The sequence below is a fragment of the Myxocyprinus asiaticus genome, chromosome 16 (genome assembly GCF_019703515.2).
Source record: "Myxocyprinus asiaticus isolate MX2 ecotype Aquarium Trade chromosome 16, UBuf_Myxa_2, whole genome shotgun sequence".
In the NCBI taxonomy this organism is placed as follows: Eukaryota; Metazoa; Chordata; class Actinopteri; order Cypriniformes; family Catostomidae; genus Myxocyprinus; species Myxocyprinus asiaticus.
In genome coordinates, this window is record NC_059359.1 from 29577143 (window position 1) to 29594920 (window position 17778).

The 17778-nt window shown below is 37.8% G+C and overlaps 1 protein-coding gene across 4 annotated transcripts in view; it reads right to left on the reverse strand.

Moving 5' to 3' along the window:
• Positions 1–440: 440 nt before the first annotated feature.
• LOC127453751 (protein tweety homolog 1-like) overlaps positions 441–17778 on the reverse strand; it is a 35572-nt gene continuing 18234 nt past the window's right edge. Inside the window, exons 8-15 of one of the 4 annotated variants that reach the window (XM_051720407.1) lie at positions 17128–17203; positions 16981–17036; positions 16297–16389; positions 16073–16165; positions 15792–15931; positions 11789–11956; positions 5276–5354; positions 441–3206 (exon numbers count right to left, since the gene is read on the reverse strand). In XM_051720407.1, coding sequence (XP_051576367.1) covers positions 3183–3206; positions 5276–5354; positions 11789–11956; positions 15792–15931; positions 16073–16165; positions 16297–16389; positions 16981–17036; positions 17128–17203 — 729 coding nt within the window. In that variant the 3' untranslated portion in view covers positions 441–3182. The remainder of the gene's footprint in view (positions 3207–5275; positions 5355–11788; positions 11957–15791; positions 15932–16072; positions 16166–16296; positions 16390–16980; positions 17037–17127; positions 17204–17778) is intronic. The other 3 variants (XM_051720409.1, XM_051720406.1, XM_051720408.1) reach the window with 3 other exon arrangements.

The window sequence follows — 17778 nt, forward strand, 5'->3', positions numbered from 1 at the left end:
AATTTCCCGTTTTGTATAGCTAATGTGCATGTGCATTCTCGAGTTGATTGACAGGCAGTATTTGTCTCTAAAATGTGATTTGCTCTTTTACCTGTAAGGTGGGACTGCTTTTCTTCATCCATTGAACATCTCTGCTAAATTGTCTGATTTAAACACTTTACACAAAATGTACTAAAAAAAATCACTAAAATACAGTGAATTTTTTAGTAAAAATGTTGTAAAATGTTAAAAAAAAATTCTGTGTACATATTATTTGTATCATTATCTCAGTTATTCAAATTATACTATTTATATCAGAATTATATGTGCTATCAGCCATCCTTCTCTTTAGATATTTGTATCTGCCTTTAAAAAACCCATATCGGTCAACTACTAAATCATTTTACAAGGATCACCTTTAATGTGTAGGTCATACATTAATTAATATAGGTTTATTCAGTGGGTTGCTTGTAGTGCTTTTATCAGCAGGTATAAAGACATAAAACACAAAAACATGTTTTGAGACATTCCACTTTTGTTACTGTATTTTTTATTTCATTTACAGTATATTAGTGAAAAAGGATGCCATTCAAAAGGAGCATTAAACCACTGAAACTAATTTTTTTAAGGAGTAACGACAGGTTGATAGCCAAGAGAAGGGACCTGTGTATATCTATATCTATCTATCTATCTATCTATCTATCTATCTATCTATATATATATATATATATATATACACAGTTGAAGTCAGAAGTTTACATACACTTAGGTTGAAGTCATTTAAACGAATTTTTTAACCACTTCACAGATTTCATATTAGCAAACTATAGATTTGGCAAGTCGTTTAGGACATCTACTTAATTTTTCCAACAATTTTTTACAGACAGATTGTTTCATTTTTAATTGACTATATCACAATTCCAGTGGGTCAGAAGTTTACATACACTAAGTTAACTGTGCAGCTTGAAAAAATCCAGAAAATTATGTCAAGCCTTTAGACTATTAGCTTCTGATAGATGTACGGAGTAGGACATTTACCTGTGGATGTATTTTAAGGCCTACCTTTAAACACACTGCCTCTGCTTGACATCATGGGAAAATCAAAAGAAATCAGTCAAGACCTCAGAAAAAAATTGTGGACCTCCACAAGTCTGGTTCATCCTTGGGAGCAATTTCCAAATGCCTGAAGGTACCACGTTCATCTGTACAAATAATAGTGTGCAAGCATAAACACAATGGGACCACGCAGCCACCATACTGCTCAGGAAGGAGACACATTCTGTCTCCTAGAGATGAACGTAGTTTGGTGCGAAAAATGCAAATAAATCCCAGAACAACAGCAGAGGACCTTGTGAAGATGCTGGAGGAAAAGGGTAGACAAGTATCTATATCCACAGTAAAACGAGTCCTATATTGACATAACCTGAAAGGCTGCTCAGCAAGGAAGAAGCCAATACTCCAAAACTGCCATAAAAAAGCCAGTCTACAGTTTGCAAGTGCACATGGGGACAAAAATCTTACTTTTTGTAGAAATTTTCTCTGGCCTGATGAAACAAATATGGAACTTTTTGGCCATAATGACCATTGTTATGTTTGGAGGAAAATAGGTGAGGCTTGCAAGGTGAAGAACACCATCCCAAGCGTGAAGCATGGGGGTGTCAGCATCATGTTGTGGGGATGCTTTGCTGCAGGAGGGACTGGTGCACTTCACAAAATGGATGGCATCATGAGGAAGGAAAATTATGTGGATATATTGAAGCAACATCTCAAGACATCAGCCAGGAAGTTAAACCTCTGTCACAAATGGGTCTTCCAAATGGACAATGACCACAAGCATACCTCCAAAATTGTGTTAAAATGGCTTAAGGACAACAAAGTCAAGGCATTGGAGTGACCATTACAAAGCCCTGACCTCAGTCTGATAAAAAATTTGTGGGCTGAACTGAAAAAGCGTGTGCAAGGAGTCCTACAAACCTGACTCAGTTACACCAGTTCTGTCTGGAAGAATGGGCCAAAATTCCAGCAACTTATTGTGAGAAGCTTGTGGAAGGCTTCCCAAAACATTTGACCCAAGTTAAACAATTTAAAGGCAATGCTACCAAATACTAATAAAGTGTGTCAACTTCTGACCCACTGGGAATGTGATGAAAGAAATAAAAGCTGAAATAAATCATTCTCTCTACTATTATTTTGACATTTCACATTCTTAAAATAAAGTAGTGATCCAAACTGGCCTAAGACAGGGAAGGTTTTCTATGATTAAATGTCAGGAATTGTGAAAAACTGGAGTTTAAATGTATTTGGCTAAGGTGTATGTAACTTCTGACTTCAACTGTGTGTGTGTATATATATATATATACGGATTATACTGCACATCTCATGAATACCTCTGACACACACACACACACACACACACACACACACACAGATGGTATTTGCAAGATGTCCTGATTATTATTGCTGCTTACTTTGTGGCCATTGCATTGCAGTCGGCAAAACACAGTTGTATTGCTCAGAGCCAGCAGAGGAAATGTACGCTAGCCCTCAACAATGTTTTACAGGTTTTTCTTTTGATCATCAAAATACATTAACAATCAAACCTTTATACAGTGAATATATATTCATATATTTATATTATATAAATAAATGATCAGATAGTATTAGAGGGTATACAATGTAATACAGAATTGCCACTTATAAAATAGGGTCCTGTCAAATATTTAAAAAAGGGTGAAGAGAAAACTTCATAATCATACAAAGAAATTGTGCCATTACCACTATGTATCGGTGACGACATATAACAATATAAAAACTCCAAAATAATGTGGTTATACATTAAAAAATAGACCACTACTGTAACGTCAATACCATCCTGTTTCCACCTCAGAGTAATGTTCACAATGACACTAGAGGGAGAGGACGTGATAGGCTCATACGACTAAATGAAGTGGATGGCTTTTTCTATCAATCATTTTTTAAGTCTGTTTCACCCAAATGTTTCTAAGATTCAATGGTATTGACGTTACACACAGATATTTAACATCTAGAGTTCAAATTTCTTTTAAATTAGTCTCTCATCTCCATCCATCTGAAAACTAAACATTGCTATATATCTTCTCTACTATACATAAAAAATAATTAGTGCGAGTACAGGTTTCTTGAATGGGCAGGGTTGGAATGTGATTGACTGCCCCCGTAGCCAGTCAGCATGCTGGGAGAGTACTGTACTTTCAGAAAACCACATATAATTGGACAGGAGAGGAGCCGGTGAGACAGTGATGGACACATCCAGTGGAGGAGCACAAAGGTAGGAAAGAAAAAAATGTCAATATTAATTTAGAAATGAAATATTAATCAGTGCATAATCTACCTCACAAAAATGATCCAGTGCTCTTTCTATCCTGCAGTGGTTCTCTCACAATCACATTTAAAGTCAGTTGACCCTTTGCTGAGCTCAGCTCCCTTGGTTACTATAGAGTGCAACAGTCTGGTTCCGGAAGTAAAAATCCCATACATTTTTTCCATAGACTAATTGATTTTTAACAGTAACTTAGAAACCTTTAAAGACAGATCAAACGTGTGCTCCGAGGTTGGTAATCCATGGTATATGCTCCTGTTGAAGCCAGTCAGTGTTATTTCAACTCAAACTACTTATTTGTTCATATATATCGGAATAGTTTGCAATAAACGTAAAAAAAAAGAAAATTCTATACTTATAATTAACAACCTAAAATCAATAATTTCATGTATTTCCATCTTTTTTTTTTTATCCGATTACGTCATTCGCAATGCTTCATGGGATTAGTTAGTGCCTCATGACAGATGGTAAGTACACAGTTTTGTACCTTTTGTCTTGTAATCTGATTTTCAAATAATTTTTTGCTTCAAATCAAAGTTTGTGAAGTTGTGATTCACTTTGGATCTGGCTGGGTTGGTTTGGCTTACAACTCTTATGGAGGATTTTTTGAAAAGTCTATGTGGAAAATGAATGGGAAAAATACTTCCAGAACTGATATGGTTGAAAAAGTGGGCGGGCACTGTTGCGCTCTTTTGCTCACTCAGACAAGCTCCACAAAACGAATGAATTGGAGATTTTCATGAACAGCATAAATCTCCAAAGTTTGGATGGCAAATAATTTTTTGCAATTAAATGAAAGCAAAACTAAGCCCAGTTAGGTCTGCTCTCCTCCAATGTACACATGCATGTCAAAAATCTTGGGGTCACTTTTGACAAATCATTACTGTTTGACAAACAGATTAATGCTGTTACTAATTGAAGTTTTTCAATTGAGGTCTATTGCTAAATTAAAGCATTTTCATTCTGGTAAAGACCTTGAAACTGTGATCCATGCTCTTATTACTTCACGGCTGGATTATTGTAACTCTCTGTATGCTGGTCTGCCTCAGTCTGCTTTATCTCGTTTGCAGATGGTTCAAAATGTCACAGCCCGATTTTTAACTGGGACTAAAAAAAAAAAAAAAAAAAAAAAAAAAAAGAGATCATATTAACCCTGTATTGGCTGCCCTTCATTGGCTTCCTGTCAAGGCTAGAATTTATATTAAAATTCTTATTTATGTGCACAAGGCCCTGTCTGGTCTTGCTCCTCAATATATCACTGAACTTCTGCACCCATATTCGCCTCCTAGAATGCTTAGATCTTGTAAGCAACTTCTTTTATCAGCTCCCTACTGCCATTGCAAGTCTAAGGGAGATCGAGCCTTCTCTGTTGTCGCCCCCAAACTCTGGAACAGTCTCCCTTTAAATGTAAGGTCCGCCCCATCTTTAGCCATTTTTAAAATTTTCTCTTAAAACCTATTTTTACTCTGTATCTTTTGATACTATTTAAGATCAGGGTTATATGTTTATTGGCGTTTAGTTTGTTTTTATATTGTTAGATTATTTTTTATATATTTGTGTCCTCTCTTACACTTTTATATCTAATTGTACAGCACTTTGGTTCAACTTTTGTTGTTTTTAAATGTGCTTTTTAAATAAAGTTGGCTTGACAGCGTCATTTGCAGTAAAATGTGCTCATAAATTGAGTAAAATTACGTGGGCCAGAATGAAATATTTTAATCTGTAGTTTTTCTTTAAAGAAATTTTTAAATTGTGTAGTTACATTAAAATTCACAAACAGGACCCATAGATAATATAGCGGATGACAAGAGTTGCTAAGGGAGGATTGGCAGAGGGCCAATTGGCATGATCTGTCATTCATTCAGTCTGTTCTGAATCTCAATAATATGAATAATGAGAATGCCACAGCAATGATGTCACAAAGACAAGGGAACTCACAGAGGGGGGTGGGGACTGCCTGTCACTCAAAGGCAGGTTCTCATAACCAGGGTTGCCATTGGAGGAAACGTTTGGAGTCCTGCATTGAGAAAGAGAGAGGAGCAGAGAGAAACAAGGTGAATGGGACAATGGAGAAGAAAGGAAGCATACAGAAGAGTGACATGTAAACCACAAGGAAGCACCAAGAGAGCAGGAAAGAACCAGAGGCAGGATCCAGGGTGGAAACAGAAAGAGAAACGGTGGAAAAGAGTTAGAGAGATGTGACATTTTCACTTTAAGAATCTTTTGATCATTGTATAAAAGAATCTTCACTACTGTAAGAGGGCAGAGTCTGATAATAAAGAAAGAATACCAGGAAATATGGTGTGTTCACATTATGTCGGAATTACCGTAACTAAGAGTTTCCGATTTGTAAAAACTGTTCACATCTTCGTCAAATGTTGGAAACGTTGAATTTTATGAAAGTTCATTCTTGACCATCATGGTGAAATCTGAAAAGGACCAACAGTACCTGCGCTGTCTTTGTTCTTAAACATTTTGCTAGAGGAGAATTAATAAATAATAGTAATTAAATATCTTGTAGCCTTTAACAACAAAACCACACATGGATCCATTTTGGCAATAGAAGAATGTGAAAGTCAAAAAGTGGAGATTGACTGGGCAGGGAGGATAATTTATAGTAAAAATGGACTTAAATATTGATCTGTTTCTCACCCACACCTATCATATCGCTTCTGAAGACATTGATTTTACCACTAGAGTTATATGGATTACTTTTATGCTGACCTATGTGATTTTTGGAGCTTCAAAATTTTGGCACCCATTCACTTGCATTGTATGGACCTAGAGTGGTGGCCAAAAATATTGGCACCCTTGGTAAATATGAGCAAAGGTGGCTGTGAAAAAAAAAATCTGCATTGTTTATCCTTTTTATCTTTCATTAAAAAAATAAATAAACAAATATCACAAAAATCTAACCTTTAACTGAAGTAAAACAATTGAAACAGGGGAAATATCTCATTATTAAATAAATATTTTTCTCCAAAACGCATTGGCCATAATTATTGGCACCCTTTTATTCAATACTTTTTGCAACCTCCTTTTGCCAAGATAACAGCTCTGAGTCTTCTCTTATAATGCCTAATGAGGTTGGAGAACACATAACAAGGGATCTGAGACCATTCGTCCATACAGAATCTCTACAGATCCTTCAAATTCAGAGGTCTATGTTGGTGGACTCTCCTCTTCAGTTCACCCCACAAATTGTCTATGGGGTTCAGGTCAGGGGACTGGGATGGCCATGGCAGAACCTTGAATTTGTGGTCAGTGAACCATTTTTGTGTTGATTTTAAATGTTTGTTTTGAATCATTGTCCTGCTGGAAGATCCAACCAGGGCCCATTGTAAGCTTTCTGGCAGAGGCAGCCAGGTTTTGATTTCTTTATCTGTTGGTATTTGATAGAGTCTGTGATGCCATGTATCCGAACAAGATGTCCAGGACCTCTGGCAGAAAAACAGCCCAACAACATTCAAGATCCAGCAACATATTTAACCATGGGCACTGGGGACTACTTCATCTCTGTGTACGCCAAACCCATCTCTGATGTTCGCTACCAAAAAGCTATTTTTTTTGTTTCATCTGACCATAGAACCCGGTCGCATTTGAAGTTCCAGTAGTGTCTGGCAAACTGAAGACACTTGAGTTTGTTGTTTGATGAGAGCAGAAGCTTTTTTTCTTGAAACCCTCCCAAACAACTTGTGGTGATGTAGGTGATGTCTGATATGTTTTTTGGGACTTTCTGACCTCAAGACCCAACTAATTTCTGCAATTCTCCAGCTGTGATCCTTGGAGATCCTTTGGCCACTTGAACCATCCTTCTCACTGTGCGCGGAGACAATATAGACACATGTCCTTTTCCAGGCCAATTCTTAACATCTCCAGTTGATTGGAACTTGTTAATTATTGCCCTGATGGTGGAAATGGGCATGTTCAATGCTTTGGCTATTTTCTTAAAGCCACTTCCCATTTTGTGAGGCTCAACAACCTTTTGCCGCACATCAGAAATATATTCTTTAGTCTAACCCACTGTGATTGATGATTAAGGGAATTTGGCCTGTGCGTTACCTCATATTTATACCCCTGTGAAACAGGAAGTCATGGCTAAACAATTTCATGTTCCTAGTCACCCAGGTGCACTAAAAAAAGTAATATATGAATGGGAATATACTTCAGATATATTTTACTCATAAGAATTTCTAGGGGTGCCAATAATTGTGGCCAATGTGTTTTGGAGAAAAATATTTAATAATTAAATATTTCCCCTCTTTCAATTCTTTTACTTCAATTAAAGGTTAGAATTTTGTGAATTTTTTGAATGAAAGATCAAAAGGATAAACAATGCAGATTTCTTTTCAGACTTCTCTGCTCATATTTACCAAGGGTGCCAATATTTTTGGCCACCACTGTACAGAGCTGAGATATTCTTTATTTAATCTTCATTTGTGTTCTGCTGAAGAAAGAAAGTCATACACATCTGGGACGGCATATGGGTAGTAAACGATGAGAGAATTTTCATTTTTCAATGAACTAACCCTTTAATTCACCTCTATATGTTGGTGCTAAATGTTTAAGAACAAAAAAGGTAATAATGGCAGAATAAAATGGCATATCTAACAGAAATATGTGTTGACTACCTTTAGCTGTTACCATATTGGTTCTTTTTACATGACTGTGAAGTTGAAGTTAAAAACTTCTAATTACAAATTCTATAAAGACGTGAACGCATTTTACAAGTCGGAATCTCGTAATAACGATAAATCCAACATGACGTGAATGCACCAAAAGACTCATTTATCCTCTCAACATCTGTTTTAATGCATATGGATATGTAGTGTATAAAGTAGAAAAGTGTACATACATTATGAAAATAGCACTTATGGTCAGAATAACTGATAACAGAATATTTGAAAGAGGGAAAGTTAAAAAGCAGGGAGAAAGAAATAGCAAGGCAGATTGCAATAGATTTGAAAAGAGTGATGTAGTCTGGACATATCAGAGGGGGCGGGACTTTACCTATATTGTGCATCATCTCTGATTGGTGGATCTTTGTCTGTCTTGGAATGATGGACAGACCATTAGACAGACACACAGACAGACAGAACTCTGGACTCAAGTCTGTTTTTTGCCTAGACTGTGTTTGACATATACACCTGTCTGTGTGTCTGTCTGTGCGTGTATGTGTTTGTCTGTCTGTCTGTGTGCTCCATCTAACACCTATCTGTCTACTTGTGTGATTTCAGCTTTCTGCGTTTTCCTGCCTATGCATGACACAATTGTCAGTGTTTTCATGTACAACCCCAATTCCAAAAAAGTTGGGACAGTATGCAAAAAGGAGTGATTTGTAAATGATATTCACCCTTTGCTATATTGAAAGCACTACAACTAAACATTATATGATGTTTTACCTTGTGAATTTCATTGTTTTTATTATTTACAGTCATTTCAAATCAGATGATTGCCACAAACTCCAAAAAAGTTGGGACAGTCGAGTGTTTACCACTGTGAAACATCACCATTTCTTCTAATAACACTTATTAAGCATTTCGGCACTGAAGATACAAATTTGTTATGTTTAATAAGTGGAATTTTCCCCCATTCATCCATTATGCAGGTCTTCAGCTGCACAATTGTACAGGGTCTTCATTGCCGCATTGTGCGCTTCATAATGCACCACACATTCTCAATTGCAGATGGTCAGGAACGCAAACAGGCCAATCTAGAACCTGCACACTCTGCTTATTCAGCCAGTATGTGGTTTGAAGTTGTCCTGCTGAAGATGCCAGGATGTCCCTGGAAAAGACGGTGCTGGATGGCAGTATATGTTGCTCCAAAATTTTTACATATCTGTCTGCATTAATGGTGCCCTCAAAGATGTGCATATTACCCATGCCATGGGCACTGACACACCCCTGGCCCATATAGACACTGGCTTTTGGACCTGATGCTGATAACAGCTTGGATGGTCCTTTTCCTCTTTGGCCCACAGAGCACGACGGCTTTGTTTTTCAAAAACTATCTGAAATGTGGACTCATCGAACCAAAATACACGGTTCCACAAAGAAGTCGGCAGCACTTCTGGACAGTGTTGATGTAAGGCTTCTGCTTTGCATATTAAAGTCTTAGCTTGCATCTGTGGATGCAGCAGCGAATGGTGTTGACTAACAAAGGTTTACTAAAGTAATCCCAAACCCATGTTCATGATATCTACTACAGATGAATGATGTTTTTTAAGACAGTGATGTCTGAGGGATCAGAGATCACGCGCATTCAGAAAAGATTTTTATCTTGCCCTTTATGCACAGAGATTTGACCAGATTCCTTGAATCTTTTAACTATATTGTGCACTGTCTTTGGAGAACATTGTTCTCAGGGTGCTGGATTATTTGCTTTAGCATCTGTTGGCAAATTGACAAATCTCAAATAATCCTTGCTCTTGAAGAACTAGGCTGTTTTTGGAGTCTCCTTATATACTATGACTAGTGGTTGACAGATATATCACGAGACTGATAAATCGGCCAATATTCTGACTTTTTTCATTATCGCATCGGCCGATACATTTTCCAGATTTGCAGATTTTTTTCTTGAGGGCCCCTAAAATCACCTGCTTGCATGTGAAGTGACCGAGACATGTAAACGACCAGTCATGGTTCGTTTTGTTGTTACATGCCATTGCGTTACTACAATAATAGACTGGTGTGCAACACAGTGTCATTTAAACGATCCGCATATCAGAGCTGCGGCAGACGCGTTTGAGCTCATAATGTTAAAGCGCTCGACTGTTTCATTCTCCCTCTCTCTCCTCAACAGTTCCCTGTAACTTTAATTGTCTTGTCTAATGAGAAAAAGGCAAATATCAATAAAACTAATATCATATATACCATCTGCAAATATGTGCATATCTCGTTTAAACAGATGTAATAAACCAACCTCACACAACTTCAGCAGATCCAGCATCCTGTGGAGCGCTCATAAATCTTCCCCTGAAGCACGTATTCTAACAGTCTATCCTCAACAGTTCCCTGTAACTTTTCTAATGATAAAAGGCAAATATAAATAAAACTTGTATTATATACCGTATATCTCGTTTAAACAGATATCATTCACGAACTTCACGAAAATCCAGCATTTTCTTCCCATCGAGTGGTCATCTAATCTCTTACTCTGAAGCACGTATTCCATCAGCCAGAATCCAAAACTTCAGGATCAGGATCAAACGTTCCTCTCATTCACAAATCATGATGGTCACTCCATGACAATCCAATTAGGTGATCCAGGCTGTTTAAACTGTCAGGAGATTGAGGCTCGCGCTGGATCCGCACGAGTGCATGAGTGCAACTTCAAGGCTGTGTCCGAAACCAGGAAAATGCTGCCTCCGGAGGCTGTATACTGAGGTACGATGAAAATAAGGTGCTTTTCAAACTGTTCGGAGACCAGTTTCCTTAAGAGTTCCATTCATTCAAAACAGCTGTCAGTTAAGCCATTAACTGATTAGGCAGCAACGTAGCAAGTCAGCTGCCTACATTTTCCGATGCAGCCCAAGGTAAAAGCACTTCACGTGCACTATAAGTAAATGTCTTATTCACTATGCACTTTATGTACCATTGGTTTGATTACCAACTGTTATTTGTACTGAACTGTTATTTCCTTCTTCCTAATATATTATGTAATTACTAAAATTTGGTGATTAAACAGAAATCCGAAGAAACTGCTATCTAAAATACAATATTATTTAGTTTTTTGTGAAATTGGGTAAATATAGTGCTAAATAAGAGTTTATTATTCTATTTGTTTTAGCAATTTTATGTTTGTATTTACTATATTAAATTGTGTGATATATTGGCATTATATCGGCCACCCTGCTCTCTGGATATCGGCATCAGCCATTAAAAAACCCATATCAGTCGACCACTAACAATGACACGATTGCCTCACCTGTTTAACATCTCCTGTTTCACATTGTCTTGTTATTTTAACTCGTCAAATTGTTATTAGTCTTAAATTGCCCGTCTCAACTTTTTTGGAGCGTGTTGCAATCATCTGACTTGAAATTACTGTACATAAAAAAAAAAAAACTATGAAATTCACAAGGTAAAACATCATATAATGTGTAGTTGTAGTGTTTTCAATTTAGCAATGGGTGAATATAATTTAGAAATCACTACTTTGTTTTTATTAGCATTTTTCATACTGTCCCATCTTTTTTGGAATTGGGGTTGAATATAAGCCTATATTTGTATAGCCTATTTTATGTGTTTGTGCAAAGATCATTCATGACACAATACTGAGCTGTTCAAGCAAGGAACTTGAAGCTGTAAATCTAGAGGTCTACAACATTCAGGAAAAACTGAGAAGTAATTATGTTCAACTATGTGTAGGTGATCTACACAACCTTGTGATATTATAGGTAGGGTCATTCTGTCTGTCTGTCTGTGTGTCTGTGCGTGTGTTACTCACGGTAACGGAGGTGCGCTAGAAAAGGGGGGAGTCCAGCCGGCCCCCTGGTAACTATAGAAGGGGGGCAAGACCCCTTGCTGGGAGCCCGAGGCCATCTGTCTACGTGCCTGATGAGAAGTAAAGGGGTCCTCGCTCTCGCTGTCGGAGTCCTCGTACTCTTCAGAATCACTGTTGCGTCCAGCAAGAATTATGGAACATTAAAACATATGAAAAAACAAATAAATGTCATTAAATAACGTTATGTTAGCACATTTGCAAAATGAAGGCTTTAGAGACATTTACTGAAAAAAAATCACAATTAAATATAGGTCTTAAAGGGACTGTTCACCCAAAAATGAAAATTCCATTTTCAACTTACTCACCCTCATGCTGTTCTAAACCTGTATAACTTTCTTTCTTCTGAAGACCAAAAAAGCAAATGCTAAGCCTAGTTTAGACTGTGGAAGAAGCCAAACTTTTTTCTCCTAAATGAACTTAAGCACCCTAGGCGAACGAAGCTGGTGTTTATACTATGTAATGTGTCATTTTAAAATTAGCTTGTTGAGGGTGGCATCAGAACCGCTCTAACAAGGGGGAGCCTACAAGGTTCGCAAAACTAATAACGCAGCGGTACACTGGTGAGGAGACCAGAGGCCATTCTTTTTGAATGGATGTCTACGGAGGAGATGCTTCAGTACACTGAATAAACTGCTTTTGTGAAGCGATCAGTCCATAATTTAAAGGGGTCATGACATGTGGAATCTAATTTTCCTCGATTATTTGACATAAGAGGTCATTGTTCTATAAAAACATACTGTATGTTTCAGACCTCAAATTTTCCTCCTCACTGCAAAAAGAGCATTTGTTGAAACCAAGCTGCCAAAACGACTCATTGTCTACTTCCTTTACATTGTGATGTCACACTGTGGTAGACATTTGCATCTGACCACCTCCACAACAACACATCAATGCCTACTTTACCTTTATTCACTTTTGTAGTACACCCAGCAGCATTGAGCAGTGAGATTGCAAGTAGAGAGAGCAGGTAAGTCATGAGCAAAGAGCCAATCATAACAGTGGGCGTGAACTGTCAAGTCTTAAAGGAGAAGCAGCACCAAAACCGAGGGACAGAATGGTTGGAAAATTATAATTTTTTACATAAATTACTGTTTTTTTGTACAAAAATCTTAATTATAAGTGAACCTTGAGGAATGTATTAAAATAATATACAAAAATCATGTTTTGACCCCTTTAATGAATAGACTGCCTGTCTGCTAATCTTCAACATGTTTTACACTGAAAAATCCTTTTGGAGAGAACTATGTGTGGAGTTTAAAATAGCTGTTTTATAAGAAAAGTCACAGAAAATTTTGCAACCCATTCATTTGCATGGTATCCGCAAATGGTGATTTACTGTCGTAATACTCTGAACACGGTTAATTGATGTCAGTGAAATTATATGACTGGCTTAGAAGACTCACGTGATCTAAGTTGACCATTATGCTCTGTCCGTGGAGGTTGATAAAAAAAAATCTCTGGTGATGTCACGTTTAATGTACTGTTTCAGCCTTGGAAGTAATGCCAATAATGCAGGTTTTTCCCTCCGTAAATCGTCGCTTTCAGCGCTGTATCGCTTCTTTGTCTTACTTTTGGCGAGAAGTTATCTGATCTGACTTCATAAAAACCACAATCTCTCTCCACGCATTTGTCGTGGCCATGCTGTCCTTGTAGAGTTCGTACTGTGAATCATTTAAAAGAAAAGTGTATCTCTGAAAGATGGGCTTCATTAGTTCAGGACTTCGAAGTTATCAATTTTTAACGATAGTGACATAGGTGACCACTCATAAGCTGGTACTAGCGATTGCGATGTCCAAACCTCACCCACGATTAGTTTTAACCAATCATCAATGCTTTTCGCCTAGCTGAGTGTGACGAGGCAGGTGAGGAATGAGAATCTAAACGCAGCTTTATTAACACTAAGATAAACAAAGGAACTCAGAATGTATAAACCAAAACACGGGAAACCAAGCACAGAACATGACAACACATGTAAAGACTGACAAACTAACCAGGGGAAACAAGGTCTTAAATAAACAAGGGAAGACAAAGAACACCTGGGGAAACAATCAGAGAATGAGGAACACCTGGGGAAACAATCAGAGAACGAGGAACACATGGGGAAACAATCAGAGAGAACCAATCATGAAAAAACTACAAAGGACTACAAAACCACAGGAAACAGGAACGAGGAACTAAACAAGAATTTCAAAATAAAAGCACAAAAACAGGGAATATGTGACATTGAGTTCTCCTAGGTCAAGAATTTTCAGAGATGATTGGTCTGTGCGAACAGGAGAAGTATCATCAAACAAACACCTTGGCAGAACAAAAACTTTACTGCATTTTGTCATCATTTTAGGGGGACTAGAAGAAGTCTGTTCGCTCAGTAAGTATATATGAGCCTTTAGGCAGATGTTCACCTCAGTCACCATTCACTTTCGATGCATCTTTTTTTTATTTATTTTTTTTTTAATTTTTTTTATGAAAGTGTATGGTGACTGATGCTGTTTTGCAACCTAACATTTCTCATTGTGTTCCACTGAAGAAAGATAGTCATACAGGTTTGGAAGAACATAAGGGTGAATAAATGATGACAGAATTTTAATTTTTGGTTAAATTATTCTTTTAACTATACATGTAGATATTGTCAAATAAAATAAAATAATCCTAGCCTAGTAGGTAATCCTTTAATCTGTCTCGCTCTCTCTTCCTATTTGCCATTTCAGTAATTTATGGATCTGTCATCTACCATTCGCACAAATGGAGTCTGAACACAGATTCAGCAATCAAACACTGTGGCCACCTCTGTTACTTAAAAAATTGGATTTGCCAACATCAGGCTTTTTGAGTGAGTGTACCAAATCAGGCTGAATCAATAGTAAGTGACTGAGCTTACAAAAGGTTCCGAACTAATGGCAATGGCAGCATTAATACCATATCCAGATAAAAGGAGTGAAGTGCATTTAAGCACTAATTCCCTTAAGGAGAGATCATATTTCTCATCTGTGCATTGCTGATTAAAGCAGTTGTCAGTGTTTGCTCTGTTTCCACTGGCCCATTTGGGTCAAACTGTCCTCGAGTTAACTCAACCTAGACTGAGCAGCCCCTCCATTAATGTTTTGGCATTTGTGTTTGCAGATGGTGAGGATGCCGGAATCATGTAACTTGATTCAAATAAATATTCTGGAATCTATAGGTTCCTGGCGAGCATTAATGCCTTTTTTGAAGTTACAGACACATCAAAGATTAAATTGCAATTTTACATATATATTCAGCTGGCATAGGAACTGTGTGCACTCATCAGTCTTGGGTCATTCTGAAAAAAGTAATTTGTTGTTGTTTCCCTGTATATGAAAAATGAGCATTTAAAGCAACATGCATCCACTGTATTCTTACACATATACAGCGGCCTAAAAACTATTTTGACACTTTTTTATTTACATTGTATGAATGTTATTGCATTAGGTGACATCTGCAAGAAATGTCACTACAGCTTTTCCCAGAACTAACTTTACTTTTAGTAACTATCAATCTCCACTTTCACTGTCAAATTCTTCTTCTTTTGTTTTGGTGATTTGCATTCTTCGTGCATATCGCCACATACTGGGCAGGGAGGAGAATTTATGGTAAAAACTGACTTAAATATTGATCTGTTTCTTACCCACACTTATCATATCACTTTTAAAGATATAGATTAAACCACTGGAGTCTTATTGATTACTTCTATTCTGACTTTATGTGTATTATGGAGCTTAAAAATGTTGGTACCACATCACCTGCATTGTGAGGACCTACATATTCTCCTAAAATCTTTGTGTTCAGCAGAAGAAAGAAAGTCATACACATCTGGGATGGCATGAGAGTGGGTAAATGATGAGAGAAATTTCATTGTTGGGTGAACTATCCCTTTAAAGCAACAGCAGATGGGATGTTAGAAAGTGTGGAGGGATGAAGTGCACCTAACCTGTGGAAGCTCCTCCAGGCTCCTGGGAGGGAGCAAAGAATGGCTGTGAATGCCAAAGCGGAAAGAAACGAGTACAGGGAAAGATAGAGCAACCCCTCCATCCCATCATAGCACAGGCCTTTCAGAGAGTCAACATAATCCTGAGAGCAAGTGACATAAATTGTGAAAGATAGAGATCAGATGAAGACGATTAGTTTTAAAATAAGATATATGGCTCACCAACAGGAGTATTGCTCTCACTCTCAGTGAGGCAGAGGTGGAAAATATGTTTTTATGGTTACCTTGTTCAGCCCTCGGCAGTTGAGTAGTGCAACCAGCTGGTGGAAGTTGCCCTCAGTGGCATTGAGTATCTGCTGTACCTCCCTGAGTGACTTCTAAAAGGGAAAATAACACAGCAGCTAAGCAGAATGTTGCAATACAATCCACTGTATGGCTAGTATTGATCTTTTCGTGCAGTGGCTGCCATATTGTGCCATTGATAGCAATGAAAGCAATGTTAACGTACCTCTGCCTTTGGAAACCGAGAGAGGGCATCTCTCTCCAGAGTGGAAAGGTGGGAGTGAATGCTGGACAGCGCTCTCTGGGACTGGGTCAGTAGCTTTTGCCAGTTTAACAAACAGAATTTTTGCTGATTTCACTGAACTACTAAATTTCACAAACTAAAAACTGTAATTGTGACTGTTTTGAATGCACACCCTGGCCTCAAGTGTAATGTTGTTTATTTCTTTTCACTTAAAAGTGATGTAAGCCATTGTGGAATTTCCATCAGATTAAGCCCCTTAATTAGACACACCTCCTTTCTCCAAACTCCTACCCTCCAAAGATACCAATGTACTGGTGTGACAATGCATTCATTGGCATGTGTGCCATTCTTTAAAACATTGCTTACAGTACCTTTAATAACATTGTTATATCGCTGTCCTGATGATTTATAACATCAAGTTCCTTTTTACAGTCGCTAGGTTCCCCAAAAATGCTGCCATTCTAGGTCTTGATTATAATGTCATAATCCTCTTTATTCTGTTTATCCCCACTGTGACATAAATGGCATTGCTTTTTAATCTTGATCTGTACTTTGTGACATCATTATAATGCTTTATATTTAGGGAATTCTGCCTTCTATTTGTTTTCTCCTTTAGTAATCTCGATCACATCACTGTCTGCAGCATCATGTAACAAGATTATGCACCTGTTGAAAGGGGCTGTTCATTCTCCTGCTGCAGGTCAGGTAGTAGTCCAGGACTTCTAGATAGAGAGAAGGGAGACAGAGTGGTAAGACTGTGTGTGCGTCAGAGACAAAGACAGATAGGTTGTGTGTGACAAAGCTATACAGCACCTGTGCTTGTTTTAGAGTTGAAGTGAGTGGAGTTAAGGACAAATGTGTTTGGGTCGAAGCAAAAATCACTCAGGGCCTGAGAGACGGAATGAGAGAGAAAGAAAGAGATTGAAACGCAGAGAGAAAGGAAGAGTGAATATAGTAAAAAAAATAAAAAAAAGACCTTGACACTGTGGCACATTGACCAAGTGACTGAATGAATGAATGAATGAATGAACGTTACATTTATATAGCTCTTTTCTGACACTACACTCAAAGTGCTTTACACAGTGAACAAGGGGACTCTCCTCAACAACCACCAGTGTGCAGCATCCACCTGGATGATGCGACGGCAGCCATAGTGCGCCAGTACGCTCACCACACACTAGCTATTGGTGGAGAGGAGAGTGTAGAGTGATACAGCCAATTAATGGACAATGGATTAGTGACATACTTCCCTCAGTCTCTCTGTCCCACCGCTCTCATTTTTATTGATCTACAGCATTCACTAACACATACACAAATCACCACAATTTTTCTCATCCCTCCCTGACACCTGTAAAGCTGACTCTACACTAGCAGACTCAAAACAACTAGTTTTGGCCGAGGGTGTCACACATGCAGAATGTTTTACTGAGATTTTGCTCTCTTCAGTCAAAGGTATGACACACT